Consider the following 21,852-nt stretch of genomic DNA (forward strand, 5'->3'; position numbering starts at 1 on the left):
TTAAGGTGTTATATAGGGGTAAACTTACCCCATGTTTTTTAACCTGAAAACCCATAGTGTTTGTGATATCAACGTAAAACAGAAATATTCTGTGACAAAAAACATGTTTTTTTTTTTTTTTAGTTTTGATGTACAATACCTTTGTTAAATGAAACAATAAATGTGTAAATTTTATTATCAAAACTTTTAAAGAATTTAATTCTGAAGAAGATTGATATAATGAATTATATTAAAATGAAACAGAACAAAATTTAACAGAAAAATATTATGAATTTGTAAAAATTAAAAATGGCTATTATTAGTACAGAAATTTTGATGTTTGAAGAATTTACTTTTAAAAAGTGGTAATTTTGGTTCATACTGTATTAATTTACAATAAACGTTTGAAAATTCCACCTTTGACATTGATGATCTTTTTTTATAGTTAACTTACATTTTCTGTCACCAACTTAATGTAATGATGTCCTCATGTTGCTTGATAAGGGCAGTAGCATTGAGAATTGAGCAATCTGTTCTTCGTGTGTGTCTACGTTTTGCTTGCATCCTTTGCAAGATTTTGATGTTGGGAATACTGCTGTTGAACTTGATTAGTGCCACAAAAAATAATTTTACATGGTTGGGGCAGATTGTACATGAAAATATTGTAATTGTTGTTATACACTTATTAGTTCTTTCCTTAAAAACAGGTCGGTTATTAAAAATTGTGAGCTCTTGACTTAATTAATTATTGAATGGTTTATGATTTTCAAACAACTTTTAGAACATTGAACACAATGTGACAGTAGGTTTGTTAAGTATATTTCTTTGTATTGATGTGAAATGAGAAACTCCTGACATGAGAAATAACTTGTGCATATGATAGTGGAAAATGTCATCAAACATGTACTGACAAATATTTCAATTGCAACTAGTAGAAGGTTTTGATTGTGTAATTTTAATTATGATATTTTAAATTAATTAATTTACTATATACAAAACTTCACCTAAAATCATGTATGTACAACTTGGTAATTTAAATTTATAATTTTTGTGTTTCACATAGCTAAAATGAGTAAACATTGTAATAAACAAATCTGCTTGATTCCTTGTAGTTTGTTTATGACTAATTGAAACTGTAATAGTAATTACATTTATAATTTTCATATTTATAATCATTGTGGTTAGATAAATCTGTTAGCTTGTACTGAATCTAGTACAAGTCATATATATTTGAAAAAATGATTGCTTTTGAAATTATGTAAGTTTGCTTATCAGTCAAACTGTTGTTGATGTTTTCACATAAACAAGCTTCGAATCTTTTTTTTTTTTTTTTTATTGATGATTATATGTATTCTGAGGATATATTGACTGGAGTTTATTTTTAATAATATTTAACTGAATTTTTTTTTGTATTTTAACAAAATTCAGACTCGTCTGAATTTTAATTTATTGTTGGTTAATATTTTTAGCTTTCTTTTTAATATAATTTTAATGTGATTGAAAAAGTTAAATGTATTGACATATCCTTTTAAAATAATTGAATTTATATCTTCATCCATCTCTTGTAACATATTTCTCTCTCTTGTAACGTATTTGTGCTTATAAAATAGTAAATTCAGTTAGAATTTTTACTTAGAGGTAATGAGGTTTACTACTTATTATAAACTTGCTTTGTGCGATATGTATTTTGCATATTTTTTTCTTTTTGTAATTCACATATTTATATTTTTGCTTTGTAAACAGGGAGATCGTCTAAAATTGTTGGATCCGGATTATATAATAGTACATTATCTTCAAGGTACGATTCACATACACCTGATGCGACATGGATCTGTGTTTTCTGTAAACGTGGTCCTCATTGCGGTGGTGGTTTGGGCGGGGAACCTGCTGGGGACCTTTATGGACCATATATTATATCTAGTGTATCGGTTGAAAACAGTAGTTCACCAAGAGGTGTACCATCTGATAAAGATATTGTAGAAGAACAAAAAAGAAGAGGAGGTGGTAAACAAGCCAGCATAAGAGCAACTGGTGGTGCTGAACAATTTGTTCAGAAAATTGCTCGAAAGGTATTTTCATAGATTGTAATAGAATTTATTTCTGTTACCTTTGTAATTTATATTCATGTTATTTTCTTACAAAATTTCTGAAATAGTCATAATTGTTTTCAGATAAAGCATTATCTGAACACAACAAGCAGCAGCTTGTTGTGTTCTGTATTAGAAATATGTAGGAAAGATATTGCAACTTTGATAACAAATTTACTTGAAATGCTTGCAAATAATTTATACTTTGTTGGGTAAAATTATTATTTGTTTTTAATTTGTCTTGAAACTTTCTTATATCTAATATTATCATTGGTTAAAACGTGATCCTTTATAAAGTGTTAAAATATCAATATTAATGAATATTAACTAAATTGGCACCACAGGTGTGTGAAGACATTTGGTAAAGATGTGTATATAACTTTTCAAATATATACTGCACTGATAAATATTGATTTCTTGTTTTTTTTAGTAAAATTCTTAACATTTTATTTTTAAGAAATCTGTAGTCGTTTTTAAAAATTCTTATTAAATGATAAAGATATGATAATTTAATTTTGTCACAGTTCTCTCCTAATACAATTATTCCAGCTACCTTACAGTACTGTACAACTTCTAGGTAGATTTCATAAGAAAGCTAAGCTACCTCTTGCAATGGGTACCATGATTTGAATTCTTGAAAATTTTGACATATCTTCACGTTTCACATCCCCCAGACCCCCAAAACCATTGTCAGTTCAAAAGTTTATATTATATATATATATATTGCTTTCTTGTAGACACAATAACTGCCTTAATTTTATGCCAATCACTTTCAAATTGATACATAAAATATTATGACCCAAAATCTCAGTTGTTTGTTAATGGGCAAAATTGAACCATGGGGGTGGAAATGGGGATCTTTTTTGGAAAAAATATTGCTATAATTTTGTTATTAGGTAAAATATCTAATTTGTTTAAAGTTCCTACTATTCTTTGGATAAGGACCTAAAACTTATATAAGTAAAGAAAGTTTTTTGATATCACCAACCATTGGCCCAAGGGATGGAAAAAATGGGATTTTGAAGACAAAAGAAGCATACCTCCCTTAATACGCACAGAGTCAAATCTGTTTAAAGTGGTCATTAGTCCTCTAAACATTACCAAAAAATTTTATTTGGAAACAATTTTTGATGACCAACCCTTATGGTAAGGGATGACCAAAATGTTGCTGGAATTGTAAGAAGATGGGGGTTGTCTTATGTTAAACATGTGAAATTTTTTTCACATGCAACCATCATCATATTGAGTAAATTTGAAGTTTTTCTTAACGTTAAGGTGGAAATCTTTTTTATCTCCTACTTAGTATCATTGAAATCTACCTCCACCTTCCGGCATGCCGAAAGGGATCTTTTTTCCTGAGGTGTAAATTTTTCACTCTTTAATGCCAAAGTCATCCAACCTTATGTCACATGATCAGAAATATTTCTGATCAATTTGAGGCATTCAGTTGTTTATGCAGTTAGGTGGATTTTGTTTATAAAAATTGAATAAAGTATTAGAAAATGTTCCATTTGGAATATTTTAGATTAAAGCAGTGAAGTCCATTCACATAGCTTAGTGTATTTATTTTGTTATATTACTTTTTTTACGGAATTGTTACGTTCCTTTTCTACATTAAAAATTGGATGATTTTGATGATTGCAAAATTGTAAAATGGGAATGAAGTATAAAAGAACAATAGTGATTCTGAGTCCAATCATGATAGTTCATTTTCACAGAAAGACACTTATATTACTTCACATGAGTCTTTGGATATCATTCTTTTTATTCTGATCTGATGAGAATAAGATTGGTAAAGACAAAGATCAGAATTTTGATGCAAATGATTCAAATTTATAAACTGAGAAGGAATATCAATATTTTGGAGCTTGGACTTTTTTTGAATTCTTGATATACAGAATTTTAGTAAAGTTAACATAGTAAGTAGTTTTAGAAAGTTTCTATCATTATCTTATCTAAATTAAAGAGTGTTTTTTGCAGTTTCTAAAAGTATATTGTGAGGGATAAAATCATGTAAATGTGTAACAGTAACATATTTTTAATCATTTAATACCGTGATCTGTAGCATGTTTTTGTTTTATTTCATTATAAAGACTGTAACTATGAAAATCAACAGTTTCTGGTGAATGGTTGAAATTTGGTACTTAGATTTGGGCTGTCATGTTGTTGTAGACTGATTGATTGATCACTGCATTAAAAACATGGTTATATGATCCTTTGCAGAATTGATATTGGGCACACTTTTTTCATAGCTTTTTACGTCTGTGATAGCATACATTTCTTTCCATTTCATTGGCATTGAATATTAAGAGCAGAGTAAAATGCATTTGCAGCTTTATTTAGTATCTTTATCTTGTGTAATCCGAGTTATCTTCTAAATTAATGAAACAATTTTTTTCTAAAATGTTTTGATAAAAGGAACTCAGGCCATAGAGTAAAAAATTTGAAAGATTTTTAAATAATATTACTATTAAAATGAAAATATTGTACTAGGGTACAAAGTAAAGTGAAATGAAAGTTTGAATAGTTAGTTGAGTTAAGAGGAAGGAACAAGTTGTGGATCAAGTTGAGGTAATAAAAACAATGTGTTGTACAATCACACAGATGTAAATATAGATAGGACTAGTTATCCCTTTTTCTGTAGATTGAGCGGTTGTAAATTGGAGGTCTGTTGTTTAAAAGTACATTTTCTTAACTTCTAATTGATATAATTTGCATGCTGTTTTATTCTAAAACTGGTTTGTAATGATTTTTTTTATATAAAAAAAAAAATAAAAAGTAACAAGTTTGGAGTGTTAAGATTGTAATGGCAAGATGTTAAAAAAATACGATTCAGAAGAAAGTTAGAGATATAAGAAAATAAATTTTAATGTAATAATAGATTTATATTATATCTTGATAATACATAAACTGTACACAAAATTTTATTTATTTTTACTTATATACTTTGTTACATGCCTTTCTTGCTTGTATGGGGTAGGCGGAAAGTCCCTTTACACTGTAATAAATCCAGCTTTATTGGGCTGTACTGCTGATATTGCTCACCACTGCTGGAAAAAGTAGGGAGGATAAGCCGTGATGGGGATCGTCTGGTGGGATGGCCTTAGTTGTACTCTAATGTGGAAAGATGGCAGATATGAGTACTTTCACTGTTGTTGGATCCATGAATGTCCATATACTGGTAAAACATTGGAGAACATTATAAATGACTTCACTGTGCATTTTGGAAAATCATCACCATTATGGCAATTGTTACTGACATGGGAGAACAAGACTTTTGCAATAGCAAGTATTCTTGATGATGCGCTACATGGTGGGAGACTGAGGACTTGAGCTTAAACATTTGCTGCTATGGAGGCATCAATTCAACGATCATTGATGAAATCAACATAGACATTTTGCAGATTTAGGTATTCTAAGATCAACAATGCGAGACCATATGCAGGACTTGACTTGTGCTGGACTTTGTCCAGCCACAGTTAATGAGTTGAGTGTCAATGACCTTGACCGGATGTGTTTATGCATGTCAATTTTTGCTTGAACACGTGTTGCTCGTAGAGCAAATGATAAAAAAAGTAATGTTCTCAGGCAAGTTTGTGATTTATCAAAGCTCTCATAACTGAAATTGTTTTTTCTGAGCAAAGGACAATCCTCACTTTTTTGAGGAAATCAAACACCATCCGCAATGTTATGATTTGGGCTGCGTTGGCAGCTGAAATTTCCTTGGTCCTTATTTTTTCGATGGCAATATTTATCAACACAGTTATCTGAGAATGATTGATGAGTGGTTGCTTTCAGAATTAATGGCAAAAGGGGTCGCTCACATCATTATGTTTCAGCAAGACAGTGCTCCAGCACATTTTGCTTTGAATGTCTGCAGTTGCCTCAATTAAATTTTCCGGAGTCACTGGATCAGACGTGGATTAGAAGAATTGCTGGCTTCATTGCCTTGGCCAGCAAGAATCCCTGACCTCACCACACCTGACTGTGCACTCTGGGGTTTTGTAAAAGAAGAGATCCAAAATTGCAGATATGTCAACAAGGTGAGCAGCTCCAAGACCGCTGTCCATTCAACATTTGAAATGATCACCCTGATATGCTGCTGCAAATGAACAGCCAGACATGGAGGCAAATACAGCTGTGCTTTGAACATGGTGGAACCCATACAAATATTTTAGACCCATTGAAGGTAAAAGCAGCATCTATCCTAATAATTTTGTAACTAACATAAAGGGACTTCCTACCCACCTTATACATTTGTTATACATCACACTGAATTGTTAATGGTTCTCTCATTCAAAATTCCATCTATACAAGATGGGCTTTTGTCCCAGTTATATCACTTAATAAAGGATTTGTGTAAGTAGTGTTTTTTGTTTTTTTTATTTCAGCACAAAAGATCTATATCAGTAGATTCAGAGAGTGGTCTGGTTGGTATGGTACCTATCGCTGGAGAGAAGAATGATTACGAAGTTTGGGTACATGAACAGTGTGCTATTTGGGCTCCCGGGATGTACTTGATTGGCTCAAAATTGGTTGGATTACAGGAGGCTGTGTGGGCAGCTGTTAAAGTGGTACATTAACAATGTTTTTATTGTTTCTATTAATGTATTGATTATATTTTTAACTTAAACAAAAATTACTTATTAAGTGTATAAATTTAATTAATTTTTATTATATTACTTTGTTTTCTATAACATGTGTGAGTGGTTGAAAAATTTATTCTGTAATAGCTTATTCTTGTTCATTTATTTAATCAGTTTTTGTGTTGTAAAAATATGAAGTATTAAAATAATATTATACCAACATCTTTTATTATCTTTTATGACCGCATAGGATCACTTTAGTTAGTCCATTATCCAGGTCTCTTCGATGGGACTTTTTGGGCCTTGCTGTCCTCTCAGTATTTTTTCATACTTTCCAATCTTTATGTCCTTTCTAGTGTTGAAAGTGTTCGTGTTGTGAGTTTTTTCTTATGAGTTCTTGTGAAGCAAGTGTTTTTATTCTTTATTTTCTTGTTTAATTTTGTCTTATCTTTGGTGTCGTCTGGTGTAAAGCCAATTTCCTTCAGATCCTCTCTTATTTTACTGTTCCATCTGCATCAGGTCTTGGTATTTTTCAAGTCAAGATTGTAATGTACTAGCTGTTTCAGAAGTCTTGAATCTTTCATCCTCATGATGTTTCCAAAGAATCCTAGTAGTCTTCTCTTATGCATGGTATCAATGATGGGTTCATCACCTCACTAGGTCACATCTAGAGTTGTAACTTGGGACCTAGTCCCACCACAGGTGACCCCTTGACAGTCAAAATGTCTTTACTATAGTGAGATAAATTTTGATAAATATCAAGCCATTGGCTTAAATTGAATTTTGGGCATTCAGTATGCCGTTACATCAAATTTTTGATAAAAAAAAAGATTGTGCTCTAACGCATGAGAAAATTATTTAAAAAAGATTTTTTGAAAATTTTGTATTGAGAAACGAGCAATTTATACATGTTAATATTGCTTCTGCTAGTAGATTAATATTAAAATTATTTTTAATTAGAATTTGGATCAGTCTGTTCTTTTTAATTTTCATACATAATCATCAATGCTTTCATAAAAATTGCTGCTTTTGTCAGATGAGTTTTATTTATATGTAAAAAAAAATAATTATGTTAATTAAAAATTAACATTTATACAAAATAATTCATATTGATGTTTTCTTTTACATTTTGAAAAATATAAAATTATCCTATGAAGTAGCAATTACTGTAAAAGTATTGGTGAATATTATGAAAATTAAAAAAAAGAAAACTCAGTTGTAACTACAAAATTTTTATTTATAAATTTACTCAAAAACTATATTTACATTGACAATTAGAAGTGAGCTGGATTGAAACTTTATATTAATGTTAACTGTTGTTTTGTTATTTATAAACTTAAAATTTTTTCTCAATCACAGAATTATGTTAATTAAAACAAATATATCAAAATAATCTGGCAATTGTTTAGAAGGAAACAAAAAATTGTTATAAAAACCTTTTAGCGCATAAACAAAAACAAATAAAAGCCTTATGAAAACAAAACATAGGCTTTGTGTATTTTCTGCATATAAAAATTAAACTAATACATTTGCTGAGCTCCTTGGCAGAATGGTAGCATCTCGTTTATTCATCCAGATGTTCTGGGTTTGAATCCCAGTCAGGCTGGCATTTTTTCATAAGCTAAAAAAAAATTAAATTATTATCATTCATCAGTACAAGTGCCAATCAAAATAGAACTGAGTATAGAGGAGTTTTTAGCTATTATGCTTTCTCTCATTCAATTCAATTGTAGACATTCAACTCATCTATTCACATCTATTCATTTGTTCTGAAGGATGAACTAAAAAAAAAAAAAAGGAGTAAAAAGATTTTAGATATATATTTAAAAAGAAAACTCAGTCTTTGTCTTAAGAAAAAAAGAAATCGTATTCATTGTGAAAAAAAATACATTGTAACTGAATAACTGAACTTTTGAATAGTCATATTTAATATGTCATTACAAGGTGGCTGCATATTTCAACTTAATGTTATTTTTGTTAACTAAAACTATAATCAAATAGAACCATAAAAAAAAAAAATAAAAATAATTTCATAGGCCAAAATCAAATTATGGGCCGAAGAGAGCTTTTATCATTTTGATTAAAATTGAATTTACCAGTGAAAGGATCTATGCTGTGACTGATGATGAGTTATGGATACGGTCTTGAGACAAAGGCTTAGTTGTCTGAATAGATCTCAAGTAACCTTATACCATAGAAAGCTAATTTAGTTTGATCAGTGTTAAATTTAATATTAAGTTTATTTGTTAACCTTAAACTACAAGTTTGTTTTTAGTTCTTAAAAAAATTTCATTTTGTTGAAAAAGTTTCAAAATTTGAGATTAATCTATTTTCCTTGAGAAATATTATAATGTTTTAATTAAAATAATAAAAAAGAGCTCAAAATATTGAGTTGAGACACTTAGAAAGTGTAATGTACCAACACACTTCAAACTCTAATATTCACATTTTTTAACATATTTGTCTCTATAATTAGAGTTTTTCTTAAATTATATATGACAAACATACGTAGATAAAATAATCCAAATGAAATAAAGTAACAGAAATTATAATTCTTTTTTTTTATTTATTACAGGTATGTAGTAAATGTGGTGAACCTGGTGCTAGTATTAGTTGTGTTACACGAGGGTGTCCTTTATTATTGCATTATGGATGTGCAGTACTAGAAGGATGGCAGCTTGATGTAGGCACATTCATTGCCAAGTGCAGAAGTCATGTTGTGAGTATTATTTTGTATATTGTGTTGCACATAAAAGACTATATCTTGAATTTCAATTACAGTATTTATTCTTAAATTATTTACAAGTAATTGTAATATATTTTTCTTGTAAAATAACTTTTGAATTATTCATATTTTTTGTCTCCAAATTTTTTTAATGATAAGTATAAAATCACTTTGAAAGTGTTCATAAAAAATAAGCAGTGAGTTCTCCTTTTAAGAAAGATTGAGAAGAAGGTTTAAATAATTGGGGATAAGTATTATCAGAGGAACCTCAGTGGGAATGAATTTTGTTCATGAACATATTTCTATATTCCAAAATTAATATCATTTAACCCCGTAACCTAAACTTTTTCATTTTACCCAATTTTTTTTATACATTTTTGATCCATGCAATGAAATATGACAAAAAAGTAATTTAAGGACTATTTATGTATTTTTCTTTTCGTGCAGTGTAAAAAAAATTATATTAAAACTTGACATAATGATGACTGAAGGATGTGAATATACATCTATGTACATATTTCTCACACTAAAAAAACATATATGATACACACAAACACTACACTAAAAACTAAACTACTAATAAATTATTTTTTATGAAAATAGTTGATAGATATTTATGAATTTAGGGAGTCACGAGTTTCAGATCACACAATAACACACATTGACATTGCCAATTCACAGAGCTGACACTATATTTTAATTTAAAACTAGCCATAAATAATAATAACTTTTTTTAAATGAATTTTAATGTTTTTGAAATATTAAAATGTTTTAAAAATATTTTTTCATTCTTCTTAGTGTGGAAATTTCTGAAACAAGGGGCAGCACAAAGACCAACGTCACATTCACAGCAATGATATCACAGCCTTTCTTATGTTGTTTGTATAATAAATGACACTTCTTGGTGTAGTCTTTTTTTCTGTAACTGGGAAATGTCATTCACACAGTCTGAGAGGATCATCTATAGAGAGCCTATCTTTTTTGGGAATGACTTAATGATGAATTTCAGAAATTTTCTCAATAAGGGCTTCTCTAAAGTGAAGAAGAGTGTACTTGCCATCACTTTTCTTATGTAAAACATAAGTATTGAATATAATGATATTTAAAAGTTGGTGGAACTGCTTTTTATACCACACTTTTTTTATTTTTCTTTTGAGTGGATATGCGCTCAGCATTTGATCCACCCAATCAATTCCACTCATAAAAACATTATTAGCCGAGTCAATGCAGACTCAAAAAGGCCTTAACCTCAAAAAACAGAATTAGTAATGACTGGTTTTGAGCGTTAGCCAAGGTACCAAAACACGCTTTTCCCAAAATGTAATTTTCAAATGTTGATAATTAAATAAGAGGTAAAAAAAGAGATATCCCTTTTGGAATGAATAAATAGTAATCTGAAGAACAGAATGTTATATTGATGTTATCATTTTTTGCAATTTATTTATTGTTATAGGCATTTTATCAACAAGTTGCAAATTTTCACAGTAGTTCTGGATTATCATGCAATCGGAAATCAAAAGTACTTTGAAAATTTGATTAATTTATAGCCTTGAGTCTTAAGAATCCATACCTTTTTGAATTCTTTTATTATTTCTAATAAGAACAAAGTTATGGAAGTTTATTTAATGTGCACCCTTGAGTCACGCTATGTATCTATGATAGGTATAGCGCAGTTTTGGTATGTATTGTAAAATTTGCTAGCACTCTTCCTTTTGCTCGTAGAAAAAAGTACTCATGTGATTTTCTATATAAAATTTCCCCAATTATCTATTGATGCTTTTTATTTTTACATGCGATTAAAAATAAAGCTGCTACTGATGAAAAACTAAATATTTTTTCTTAATTTGTTAATAAACAAATTAAATAGTTATTCATTCATGACTGCTAGGGCACACTTTTATTCTACGTATTTTTCTGAACCCATTCCAATAATTTATTTGCTGTAGTAAATCTTTTTGAAGTTAAATTCTCTATTGAGTCAGCTGTATAATCATTGACAACATTTGGAACCATTACTTTCTTTCCTTTCCTTCTCGTACTACTTCTACACAATCTAATTTGTGTTTAGTTCTCAAACACAAGATATCTCTGTCTTGCCATTTCAATAACATTATTTTACCCTCTTTACCACACACTGCATGAATTTCATTTTTATTTAATCTTTGCAGTTTATCTTTTTGAATACCATGTCTGTATTTTCTGATAGAACCACTAAGTCACTATTATGCTCACTCAAAGCCAGAACAAGTTCAGGGTTCCAATAATAATTGTCAGTGTAAATACAGTAGGAATCTTTGTCTATCAGGTTACTAGTTTCTAAAAACGCCATGACAATATTAGTGGTGTAGCCTTAATTTAGATTTTTTCACAATTTCTGTATCTGCACTTAAAAAAAACTTTCAAGATATAACTATAACCACTTTCTGACTCTGAAATAACATATACCTTAATGCCAAAGCGTGCCCTTTTTATTCTAATAAACTGAATGAAGATTATCCTATCTTTCCACAGCAGTAAACTTTCATCAACCACTAAATTTTTTTCAGGTGTGTATATTCTCTGAATCTGTTAACAAAATAGTCAATAATTGGCTTTATTTTTTGAAGATGGATTAGTATTATTATCAGTAAAATGGAGGAAATGCGACAGAACTTTGACTCTTATGTGGGATAAATTTTTTCCAAATCCAGGAGTAGTTAAAAGAAGGGGCTTGTTTGTATAATAACTTTCAGTTTGTGGTTTCCAAATAATTCCTGAGAGCATACATACAGTAGAAACAATAGGATCTCATCTTTATCAGTCAGTTTCCACAGGTGAAACCTCTTAAAATTGTTTTACTATTTTATTCTTTAAAAAATTTTCAGCATAAAGATTAGTCTGCTTCACTAGAATATAAACTAATTGATCATTAAAAATAACCTGAATAAAGAATATATATTGTTAGGGTCATCAATAGGGGAATTTATTCCTGAAGTACCAGTAAATATTTTAGGGTTGGAAAGCTTTGTGGTAATATAAGTAAGCCATTCTAAGCCCTTTGTTTTTTTGTTTTTTTTTAGCAACAGAAATTAGAGGTCTTTATCTATCTGAACAGGAGGCTGTAGTAATTTCTGTTCATCATGCTTGTCATTGGTAATATCCCAAAGTAAATCAGAATTGCTCCCAGCTAAATCATTTAAAAGTTCAATTATATCATTATCATTTACTCATGATGAACAGGCCATGCTATATACCACTATATACCATTTTATACCACAGGTATAAATACCACTTACAATATCTAATTGTTACACCAATAATACTGTGTAAAACACCAGAAGTAATTCAAATAATAAACACAAAGATTGTTTACTTACATAAAAAATGACTAAAGTTAGGTTATAGTAAACAACTGTTATTTGTTATTTACATACAGTCACATCTACAGACACAAACTGTTGGAAATAAAAATATGACTGAAAATTACATGAAATTAATAGTAAAATTATGAAAATGATAAAAGAAATTATAAAAGGGCAATTTTTATCAAGGTAGTTATGAAAAATTATTTTGTCAAAAACCAGTAAGGGTTAAGTTTCAGATTATGCCAGCATATTCAGGATTATTTTGATTAGAAATAAACAAATACAACTAGGGTAAATGCCATCATATCTTTGGTACTTCATATTCCAGTAGAATGTTTTGATGAACCATCTACAAATAGTTAACATACTACTGAATGAAACCTGTGACGGAGTCTAGTCTCTTCAAAGTTATGTCTTTGCTGTTTGTTCATGTATGATCTCCACCTATGTTTATTATTCTTTGTGATATTGTTTTGTTATTTTTTTCTTTATGATTATTTAACTTGTTCATTTTTATTGTTTTCAAAGTTCGATAAATTGCAATTCTTCAATATAATAAACCCCAGATTGCATGGGACAGATGACCAAAAACAAGAGAACTAATTAAAGTACTAGGTTAAAAAAATAACTTTAATTTTTACCAAAAATAATTTATTCTTTTATATTGATATTGCCCTCTTCAAAGTAGTTGCCGAGATATGCTATACACTTATGCCAGCATTTCTTCTAATACTCAGAAGATTTTTGGAAAGCATTTTTTAAAATAGCCTAAGTTCACTTAGCGATCATTTTTCTTTATTTTATTTATCATTAATTAGTCTTTAATGTTCTCTTAATCAGTGGGAACAAGAAAAGGTTGCAGAGTGCCATCTTGAGAGTATGGAGGCTGTGAATTGAAGCATTATCATAGTGCAAAACTGAACAGTTTTTTGTCTACATTTGTGAAAAGTTTCTTCCAATTGGTTCACACAAAACTGCATAAAAGTGCTAAGTAATACTGTTTGTTGAAGAATTCATAATGATAATATATCATTGTAATAAAAAAATAACATTAAGGAGAAACTTAAAATTCAATCAAACTAGCATGCTTTTTTCGATCTTGGTTCTTCAGGAAGCTTCCATTGGGATGATTGAACCTTCATTTCAATATCATAATCATACACCTACGTTTTGTAGTCTGTCTGACACATTTAAGTAATTCTTGTTTGCCAACAATTGTACTGCGAATTTACTTTTGTTAAAAATTTAACATTTTTAAAACAGATTAGGTTGCTTCTACTTGTTTCATATCCAAAAGTTTTTTCACTCAAAATTGTTTTACTAACAATTAGATAATAAAAGATTTTCACCTTTTCGTCAACTTCTCTGATAGTGAATTCAATTGCAAATATTTTCATTAGTTATGTTGAAGGGTTGATGTCCAATCCTTTTGTCATCTTCACATCCTTCTTGGAACAGTCTGTACCACCCAAACCCTTGGTGTTGATGTAATATTCTTGCCAAACACCATCTCTAACATTTTCACCACATCCCTGCACTTATTCCGTTTTTAACAAAAAGTTTAATACAAATCCTTTGTTTTGTCATTTCCTAACAAAGTAATTTGTCACTCATAATAATATATGGCCTAATTACTCAGCAACTATATTTGAATTACACATTTAATATGACTGAAAATATTGATATACATTATAGACAATGCTGCCATCACATGGGGAAAAAGATTAACTAGTTGAAAAGACATGGTAAGCAGAATTTAAAAATTCTTTTTTTACTTCCTTGTGCGAAGTAAAGGAAGTAATTGTAATCACAAAAAATTTCAGATTTCAATGGAAATATCCATTTTGACTATCCCTGAATCCATTTTGATTAGTTTTGTTGTGATATCTGTACATACGTATGTATTTTGCATAACTCAAAAATGATTAGCTGTAGAATGTTGAAATTTTGGATTTAGGACTGTTGTAACATCTAGTTGTGCCTCCCTTTTTGATTATAATTGACTGGACCAAAAGTGTCCAAAAAAGCCCAATTTGGATTTTGCACTTTTCTTAACTGCAGTAATAAGCCTTCATTTTTTATAAATAAGTGGTGTTTATTTTCATTGGTTCCAGAGTTATAGCCAGACAAAATTTTAATTAATGAAATATTTGGATCTTACAAGGGGAAGGCACATCGATTTAAATCCAACTTCATTTCCTTTTTTTTTAACTTTTTTTAAAATTTAAATATATTGATTTATTAATAATTATTAACCTCTGATTGAAAAAAAATCAGCAATTATTACTGAAATAAAATTTTATGTACTTTTCAGTTCAGTTCAACATTTTTTAAAGAGGTTAATCATTAAATAAATCAATAAATTTTTTAAAAAGTTGAAAAAAAAATGTATTTGAAGTCTGATTCGAACCAATGTGTGCATGGTTACGGATCTGACATGCTCTCACTTACACACCACATATTGAAATAAGTGAAATGAAATGCAGCAAAAAATGTGTATGAGTAATTTAAGAGGTGTACAAGGAAGTCATATGGTGTCCATTAGATTTTTTTATTATCATACTTCACATCATTTTCACAAAGCATTTAAATTGTTAATAACAGTGGTGGTACCTATAAAGTAACAGACTCACAATTTCATCAGATGGGATGATTAAAATTTGTTCAAGTTAGTGCAACTTTTCACAAAATTGTTCACTGTACATTACAATTTTGTATTAGTTTACAGGATTTAATTGATGTTAATTATGTTCCCTCTTCATGTTTTTCCAGATATACGTATAATCAATTTATTCACTCTTTTCGACAGGTGAAGTCTAAATTTACCATCTTTGTTTACTAGTGAAGACAGTAATTGCTATTTATAATGCAAAATGAAAGCTTGAAAGTAGAAGAAAAGAACATTTGCCTCATAAACGTATTAAAAAGTATTTTGTGAGAGAAATAAATTGCAGCCCAGCATTACCTGGAAATTAGTGATAAAATCAGTTTATTAGGATTGAGAGTTTTTAAAAAATATACATAATGAGCCTAGTGAATAAAAAAAGTAATCAGTTGTGAGTGATGGTTACCTTAAAATTGTTCACTTTTGAGTATTGTTTGATTTTAAATATATAGGGGGTTTAGAGTAGTATTCACTTTAACTGAATACTCAAATGTAAGAAGTGTTTAATTATAGTTAATATACAATGTTATCTTCATTTGTTTATATTTTATGTTATGATTGACTAATAGAATGATGTAATCAGTTGTCATGTGGCACAACACACCCAAACCTTTGTCATTTCACTTAGTTGAGTTCAGTTCTTTTGTCATTGTCTGTGAAAAAATGGCCATCGTGGCCAGTGAGGAAGGAAGGAATTTCTTCAGATCAGATGTGTTTCATTAAAATTTTAAAAGGTTATCAGATTTTATTAAATAAATCTATCATGTGCACATAATTGTACAGAAAGAAAAGGCATGGACAACTTTGATGGAAAATTTAATAATAAGATTGGCAGAAAATTACGCTTTTGCAGATAAAAAAAATCTGAACAATATGAAGACCATTTTGAAAAAAAAATCTGGCATTTATTCACATCTGGCACAGTCTGAAAAAAAAGCTCTGCTCAACTTGTTAAGTAGGGAAGAAAATCCATTATTTTCGAAGTACTGGTATGATAACAGTTGGCCTAGACAGCAGTAAACAAAATTGTGAAACTGAATCGGCTGCCACAGTTGATTATGAAAATCCTATTGATACTCCAAATTACTTTGATGGTGGAGGAAATGAAGATAAAAAGATGAAAGTAAGAAAATGTCATTTTGAAAGTAAAGCTGAAACTGAAGAAATATCAAATTATCGACACTAGAACTGCTGCTATTAGTGTTAATAAAGCAATATCAAATTTTTGCTGAACAGCAAAAATTGATTAAAATGCAAATGGAAAAAGAAGAATTTTTAATGAAAATACTGTAAAAGAAATATGAGAGAAAAAAAGATGGATGAAATGACATAACTATCAGAGATCCTAACATTTTCTCGCTATTACAAACGTACTTGAGTTTTGATAAGTAAAGATATGAATTATCATTTTCTAAACCTATTATCCCTTCTTTTAAATTTTATACTTACAGTAAATTGGCTATCTAAATGGCATGTCTGTTAAGCTTCATGGAAGGGATCCTTATCAAGGTGACCTTTGGGACGTGCATAAATTTAGCCTCACTCCCATGAAGCACCAAGAAATTTTAACAAAAATGTTTGTGATTTTTTTATTTAACTTAGTCACTTGAGCTCGACAAGCTGCCTCAATGGTTTGGTTGGCTTGGCAAAAGTTACGCTTGCTAAGTCACCTGTTACTTGCTCATACATGAGCTATTTTTAATTTTTTTTATTTATCTTTTTTACTTTTAATTTTTATTATTTATTTTTTATCGTACTTATAAAGAAGGGAAAAAGGCAAGGGTTATTTATTACAAATTCACTAATCTTAAAATGTCTATATTTTTGTTCTCCCATTGTTTTTCTCATCTTCATCAAATAAAATCATCCTAGGATCCATGGTATGATTGTTATATTCATCACATTTTCATCTGGTATTCCCAAATTATCATTTAAATATTTTTGGCAAAACTGTACAGCATACTATTGTTCTTGGGATTTCTTCTGTAGATACCCTTGTATTCATCATATTGGGAACCTCATTTTTAATTGATTGTTCTTTCTATAATCACCCTCTCCTTGGAATGTAAAAAATTGAATCGTTCCTATTTCCATTACTCAGTAATGGAAAGGATGTAAGGAGCCATGGAGATACACCATAACTGCTGTCAACTAACAAGTAGAACTTGTCATTAAACATTGACATTGTTCTTTTCATTGCACTTCAATTTCAAATTCTGCCATCATGTATACTCTCTGGCCACTGCATGTCTGTGCTAGTGAACCTTTTGTTCGCATCACATTTCACTTGTACGTTAGTACTAGCATAACCCTTCCAATGTATGTGCTTGTTAGCAAAGATATCATGTGATCTCTTTATTTTTACATGTACACATGTTTATCCCTTAAGTAATATTGTATAATGTATCAATGACTAAGTATTCGGAAACAAGCTTCCCAGTTAGCTTGTGGGTCATTCAGTTCGTTCAGTGTCGACTGGAATTTTAGCCACTCATCTGTATTCCACAGAATGTGATCTGAAACGAAATCAGACCTTTTACAAATTGTTGAACAATGTAGACCAAAATCTTCTGCTCCACTACTTTGATAACCAGGGTCGCTAGCACGACATAGAAACACTTCCAACTTGTCTCTTCAGCGTAGTGCACCATCTCTAGTTTCGTCAGTGTCTGGAAAAAATTATCACATAAAAAACCAACCCTGAAATTCAAACCTTTACATTTGGATGGATTTGTTTCTTTGTTCTTTGTAACACTTTACTTCATGGATATGCATAAAAGCAGTCATCACTCTAGAATGAATGGAGAAATAAGTGAACAGTTTGAGCGCAAATACCTACGTTAAAAATTATCAGTGTTTACTCAAAATTCAAAGTATTGTCATAACTTTCGCAATGAATTAAATGAAGATTGGAAAATTTTAAATGTGGAAATGTTCACTTGCCTAAACGCTCAAAGTTGTTGAGTATTGGGTTTTAATTTTTATTTTCTCTAATTGAAGTGATTACTTCAAATTTTGAAGGTAAGACTCCACTTATTTTTATTCACTAGACTCAATAAACAGGAATTACAGGTAGTTTAGAATTTAAATAGGAAAATTTCAAATAATAATGATACATTAACTTCTAATAGTCTTTTTAAATTTTTAACTTATTAAAAGTCATTTTGTGAAAGTACTTAGTCATAAGAACACTAAACAATTAACATGTTAAATTTTGTTCATGAGAGGGGAAATCTCATTGATGTGTGTAAGGTTCATACTATCTCTTTTAATTTATATAAAATTTTATCTATCCAACTTGTATAACATGTGTGCATCAGGTTGTGATGGGCAATCTTAGTTGTCATTTCAGATGTTTATATGTTGGAAAGCTAAGTTTACATTTTCTGTTAGGATTTCCCAAGGTGATGACAGTTAGTCATGCTTTATACTGTTATTCTAAAAATGCTTGAAAATTATTTGTTTTATAGTAATTAGGTACTGTTAATTCTCTTACAATATTTTTTTCACATGTTAACATTTATTTATTTTATTGAAATTTTGGTGCAATTGTCAAAATTATATGCATATTTTTTTAATGTGGCGCCAATTGAATATTACTACTACTTTTGCGACATAAATTATTTTGTGCTTTAAATAATTAATGACGTATGGGAAAGTCTTCTAACTCTTATATATATACAAAAGCTGAACACTTTGGTTTGAATTTATTACTGTAATACTTTTTGTAGGTAATTGAATTATTAATTTTAGTACTATAAAAAAAAATTATTAATTTTATGTTCAATTTTTAATTTCTTATAGAAAGGAGCTGGTTTCTTTCCAAGTGGAGTGTTTATTAAATCATCGTAATTAATGGATAATACGTGAAAATAAAAGACTTCTTTTAGAGAAAAAAATTAATTGAAAAAGTACTGATTAAAACGTTGTATATTATGTTAACTGATAATTCAATTCAAGCACATATTTATTTTAATGTGCCCAAATGAATGTATGTGTATGATTGGTATGTATGTGGTCGTAAACTTACATACTGTGTACTTGTTTTGTATATAATTATAAATATATTTAAAATAATAAGAGACAATATTGTGACATTTAAAAAGAAAAATTTGTGATTTAATTTTTATTATGTTTGAAAATTAAATATTATATAAAGGTGGTGATCGATTTATTAATTAATTAATATGATTGGAAATAATTAATTATAATAATGTATATTTTAGTGTGTTAATGGTAATAATTAAAAATTATGTATTATAATATTTGTTTGAATGTATGTATGTAAGTATGATTTATATGTGCAGTATAAAGTGGTAAATGATTTTTATTTTTATGCTTATATATTAATGTATTAAGTATTTTATTTTCGGATAATAAATCGTTATCAATTATTATTTTACTTATATTTTAATTAACTTTATTATTTACTGAAGATTTTAACGTATGTCTTTATTGTCTATGCGGTAACTGTTCAATTCATTTTTCAAAATATCTTAAATTATATAATTTTTGTAGTTAATTACTATGAAATGAGAAATACTTAAGCCATTTGCTGCCGCAGTTATTTATAAAAATGTTGTTCCTCAAGGGCCACTAGAAGTAAACTATGTTCACATCACCTAACGAATAAATAAAAGCAAGAATAGACATTACAAACATGTGGAAATTAAAAATTTACCATTCCATGTTTGTTAAGTTACAGCTGAACTGTTACTGACAGAATGAATTAAGATAACAAAATATTTCCGAGGATCCTGCTATTCCGTGGTAGAATGAAGATTGGTAGAACTACTTGATGGCAGTGAACTTGATTACCATAATTTTTTTTACATATTTTTTTATAACAAAATATATAAAAATTTTTATTTATTCATTTAGGTTTCACATGTAATTTTTATGCTTTGATAAATATTATTACGAATAATTGAAAATTGAACTATGATTAATGTTATTAATTTTGTGAATCATGCTTATTCAGTACGCTACTGAATAGTGATAATTGTAATGTTAATATTTAATCAAATTTTTTTTTTAACGTATCTGTTATTTTAAGATGGATAAATTATTAAAAATTTTCTGTATAGATTTATTTTCCAGTAATTAATGTAAGAAAATTATTATATAAAATTTTAGAGTACTGTTAAACTGTATATTACTTATTTGTATAAATGTATTCATTACATTATAATGATAGAATTATTATTTTTTTTGATCAAACAGTTGGTTTAAGAGAATTCAACTTTTTTTTTTTTTATTTTGTGTGGAAGGTTCATTTTTATACTTTATGTTGTAGTGTTGTTGAATATAATGTAGAATTAATTATTAATTAAAAAATAAATGTAATGTTAAAATTCAAATAAATAAGCAACTTTTATATACCGTATTTCAAATTCTTTTACAGCTTCTTTTTTTTAATAATTTGACACAAAATATTTCCATTTAATAAAATTCAATAAATAGAAATTGTATTACTTCTTTCTGGTTTTATTTCTAAAGTATATAATTACTATTATAACTATTTTTGTATTAATTGTAATTAAGATTTATGCATTAAACTTATTATTATTATTATGTACTATTAACTTTTTTCTATATAATCATTACATTATTATTTATAATATACATTACAATAAGTGCTTATTGTTTAAAAAAAAGTATTGTTAAGATAAAATTATTTTTTAAGTAAAATATCTTGCATAAAATATTTATTTAATTAGAATCAATTGTAACTTATATTATTAATTTATAAGGAAATTATAATTCATTGTATTCTCTAAAAAAAGAAATTTCTTTAAATTTGAGTTATTATTATTTATATATCGGTTTATTGTTATTAATTATTCGCATCATATATTTTTTCTGTATGCATATAATGTTGTTGGCTATCAGTTGAATTAATTTTTAATATTTATCTTTTATTAGTCAACTCAAATATAAATAAGCTATAAAATTACACAATTAAGTTGAATACAGTGCATAATTTAGCTTTTCATTTGATAAACCTTTTTTCTTGTTTTTTTTATATCTAACTAAAGACAATACAGCTGCAAAGAGAGAAGTAATAGATAGATATTACCTTGCATTTCTATTTATTAATATAGTAACTGTAATGTGGTTGCTGCTCATTTAATTTGTAACAGACTGATTAAAACTTTTTTTTATCTTCAGTAATGGAATCTTTCTTTAATGGGTTTTTTTTATGGAATCTCATAGACCGGATGGCACTGCTATGAAAATTTTATACTCTGAACCAGTTTCTTTTTATAAGTATGCATATTGCTCATGTAATACCTAATACAGATATGGAAGTATAGTTTTTATGTCTTAGCAGATTTTATTTCATAGGCTTTTTTGTTTTATAGAAATTTCTGCTATAATCTGAGTAGGTTGTATATTGACAAAATCTATAATTAACCATAGTTTTCGATTTTTCTTTTATGACAATTTATTAAACAGCATAAAT

The 21,852-nt window shown here is 28.5% G+C and overlaps 1 protein-coding gene across 3 annotated transcripts in view; it reads left to right on the forward strand.

Moving 5' to 3' along the window:
- Window positions 1–21,369, forward strand: part of LOC142329712 (uncharacterized) — a 59,726-nt gene extending 38,357 nt beyond the window's left edge. For 2 of the 3 annotated variants that reach the window (XM_075374428.1, XM_075374429.1), the window contains exons 5-8: window positions 1,723–2,048; window positions 6,458–6,640; window positions 9,228–9,371; window positions 11,924–12,148. In XM_075374428.1, the coding sequence (XP_075230543.1) occupies window positions 1,723–2,048; window positions 6,458–6,640; window positions 9,228–9,371; window positions 11,924–11,992 (722 nt within the window). In that variant the 3' untranslated portion in view covers window positions 11,993–12,148. Of the gene's footprint in view, window positions 1–1,722; window positions 2,049–6,457; window positions 6,641–9,227; window positions 9,372–11,923; window positions 12,149–19,190 lie in introns of those variants that run through there. The other variant, XM_075374430.1, reaches the window with a different exon arrangement.
- Window positions 21,370–21,852: the final 483 nt, after the last annotated feature.

This window comes from Lycorma delicatula, chromosome 9, assembly GCF_047948215.1.
Source record: "Lycorma delicatula isolate Av1 chromosome 9, ASM4794821v1, whole genome shotgun sequence".
Taxonomy (NCBI): Eukaryota; Metazoa; Arthropoda; class Insecta; order Hemiptera; family Fulgoridae; genus Lycorma; species Lycorma delicatula.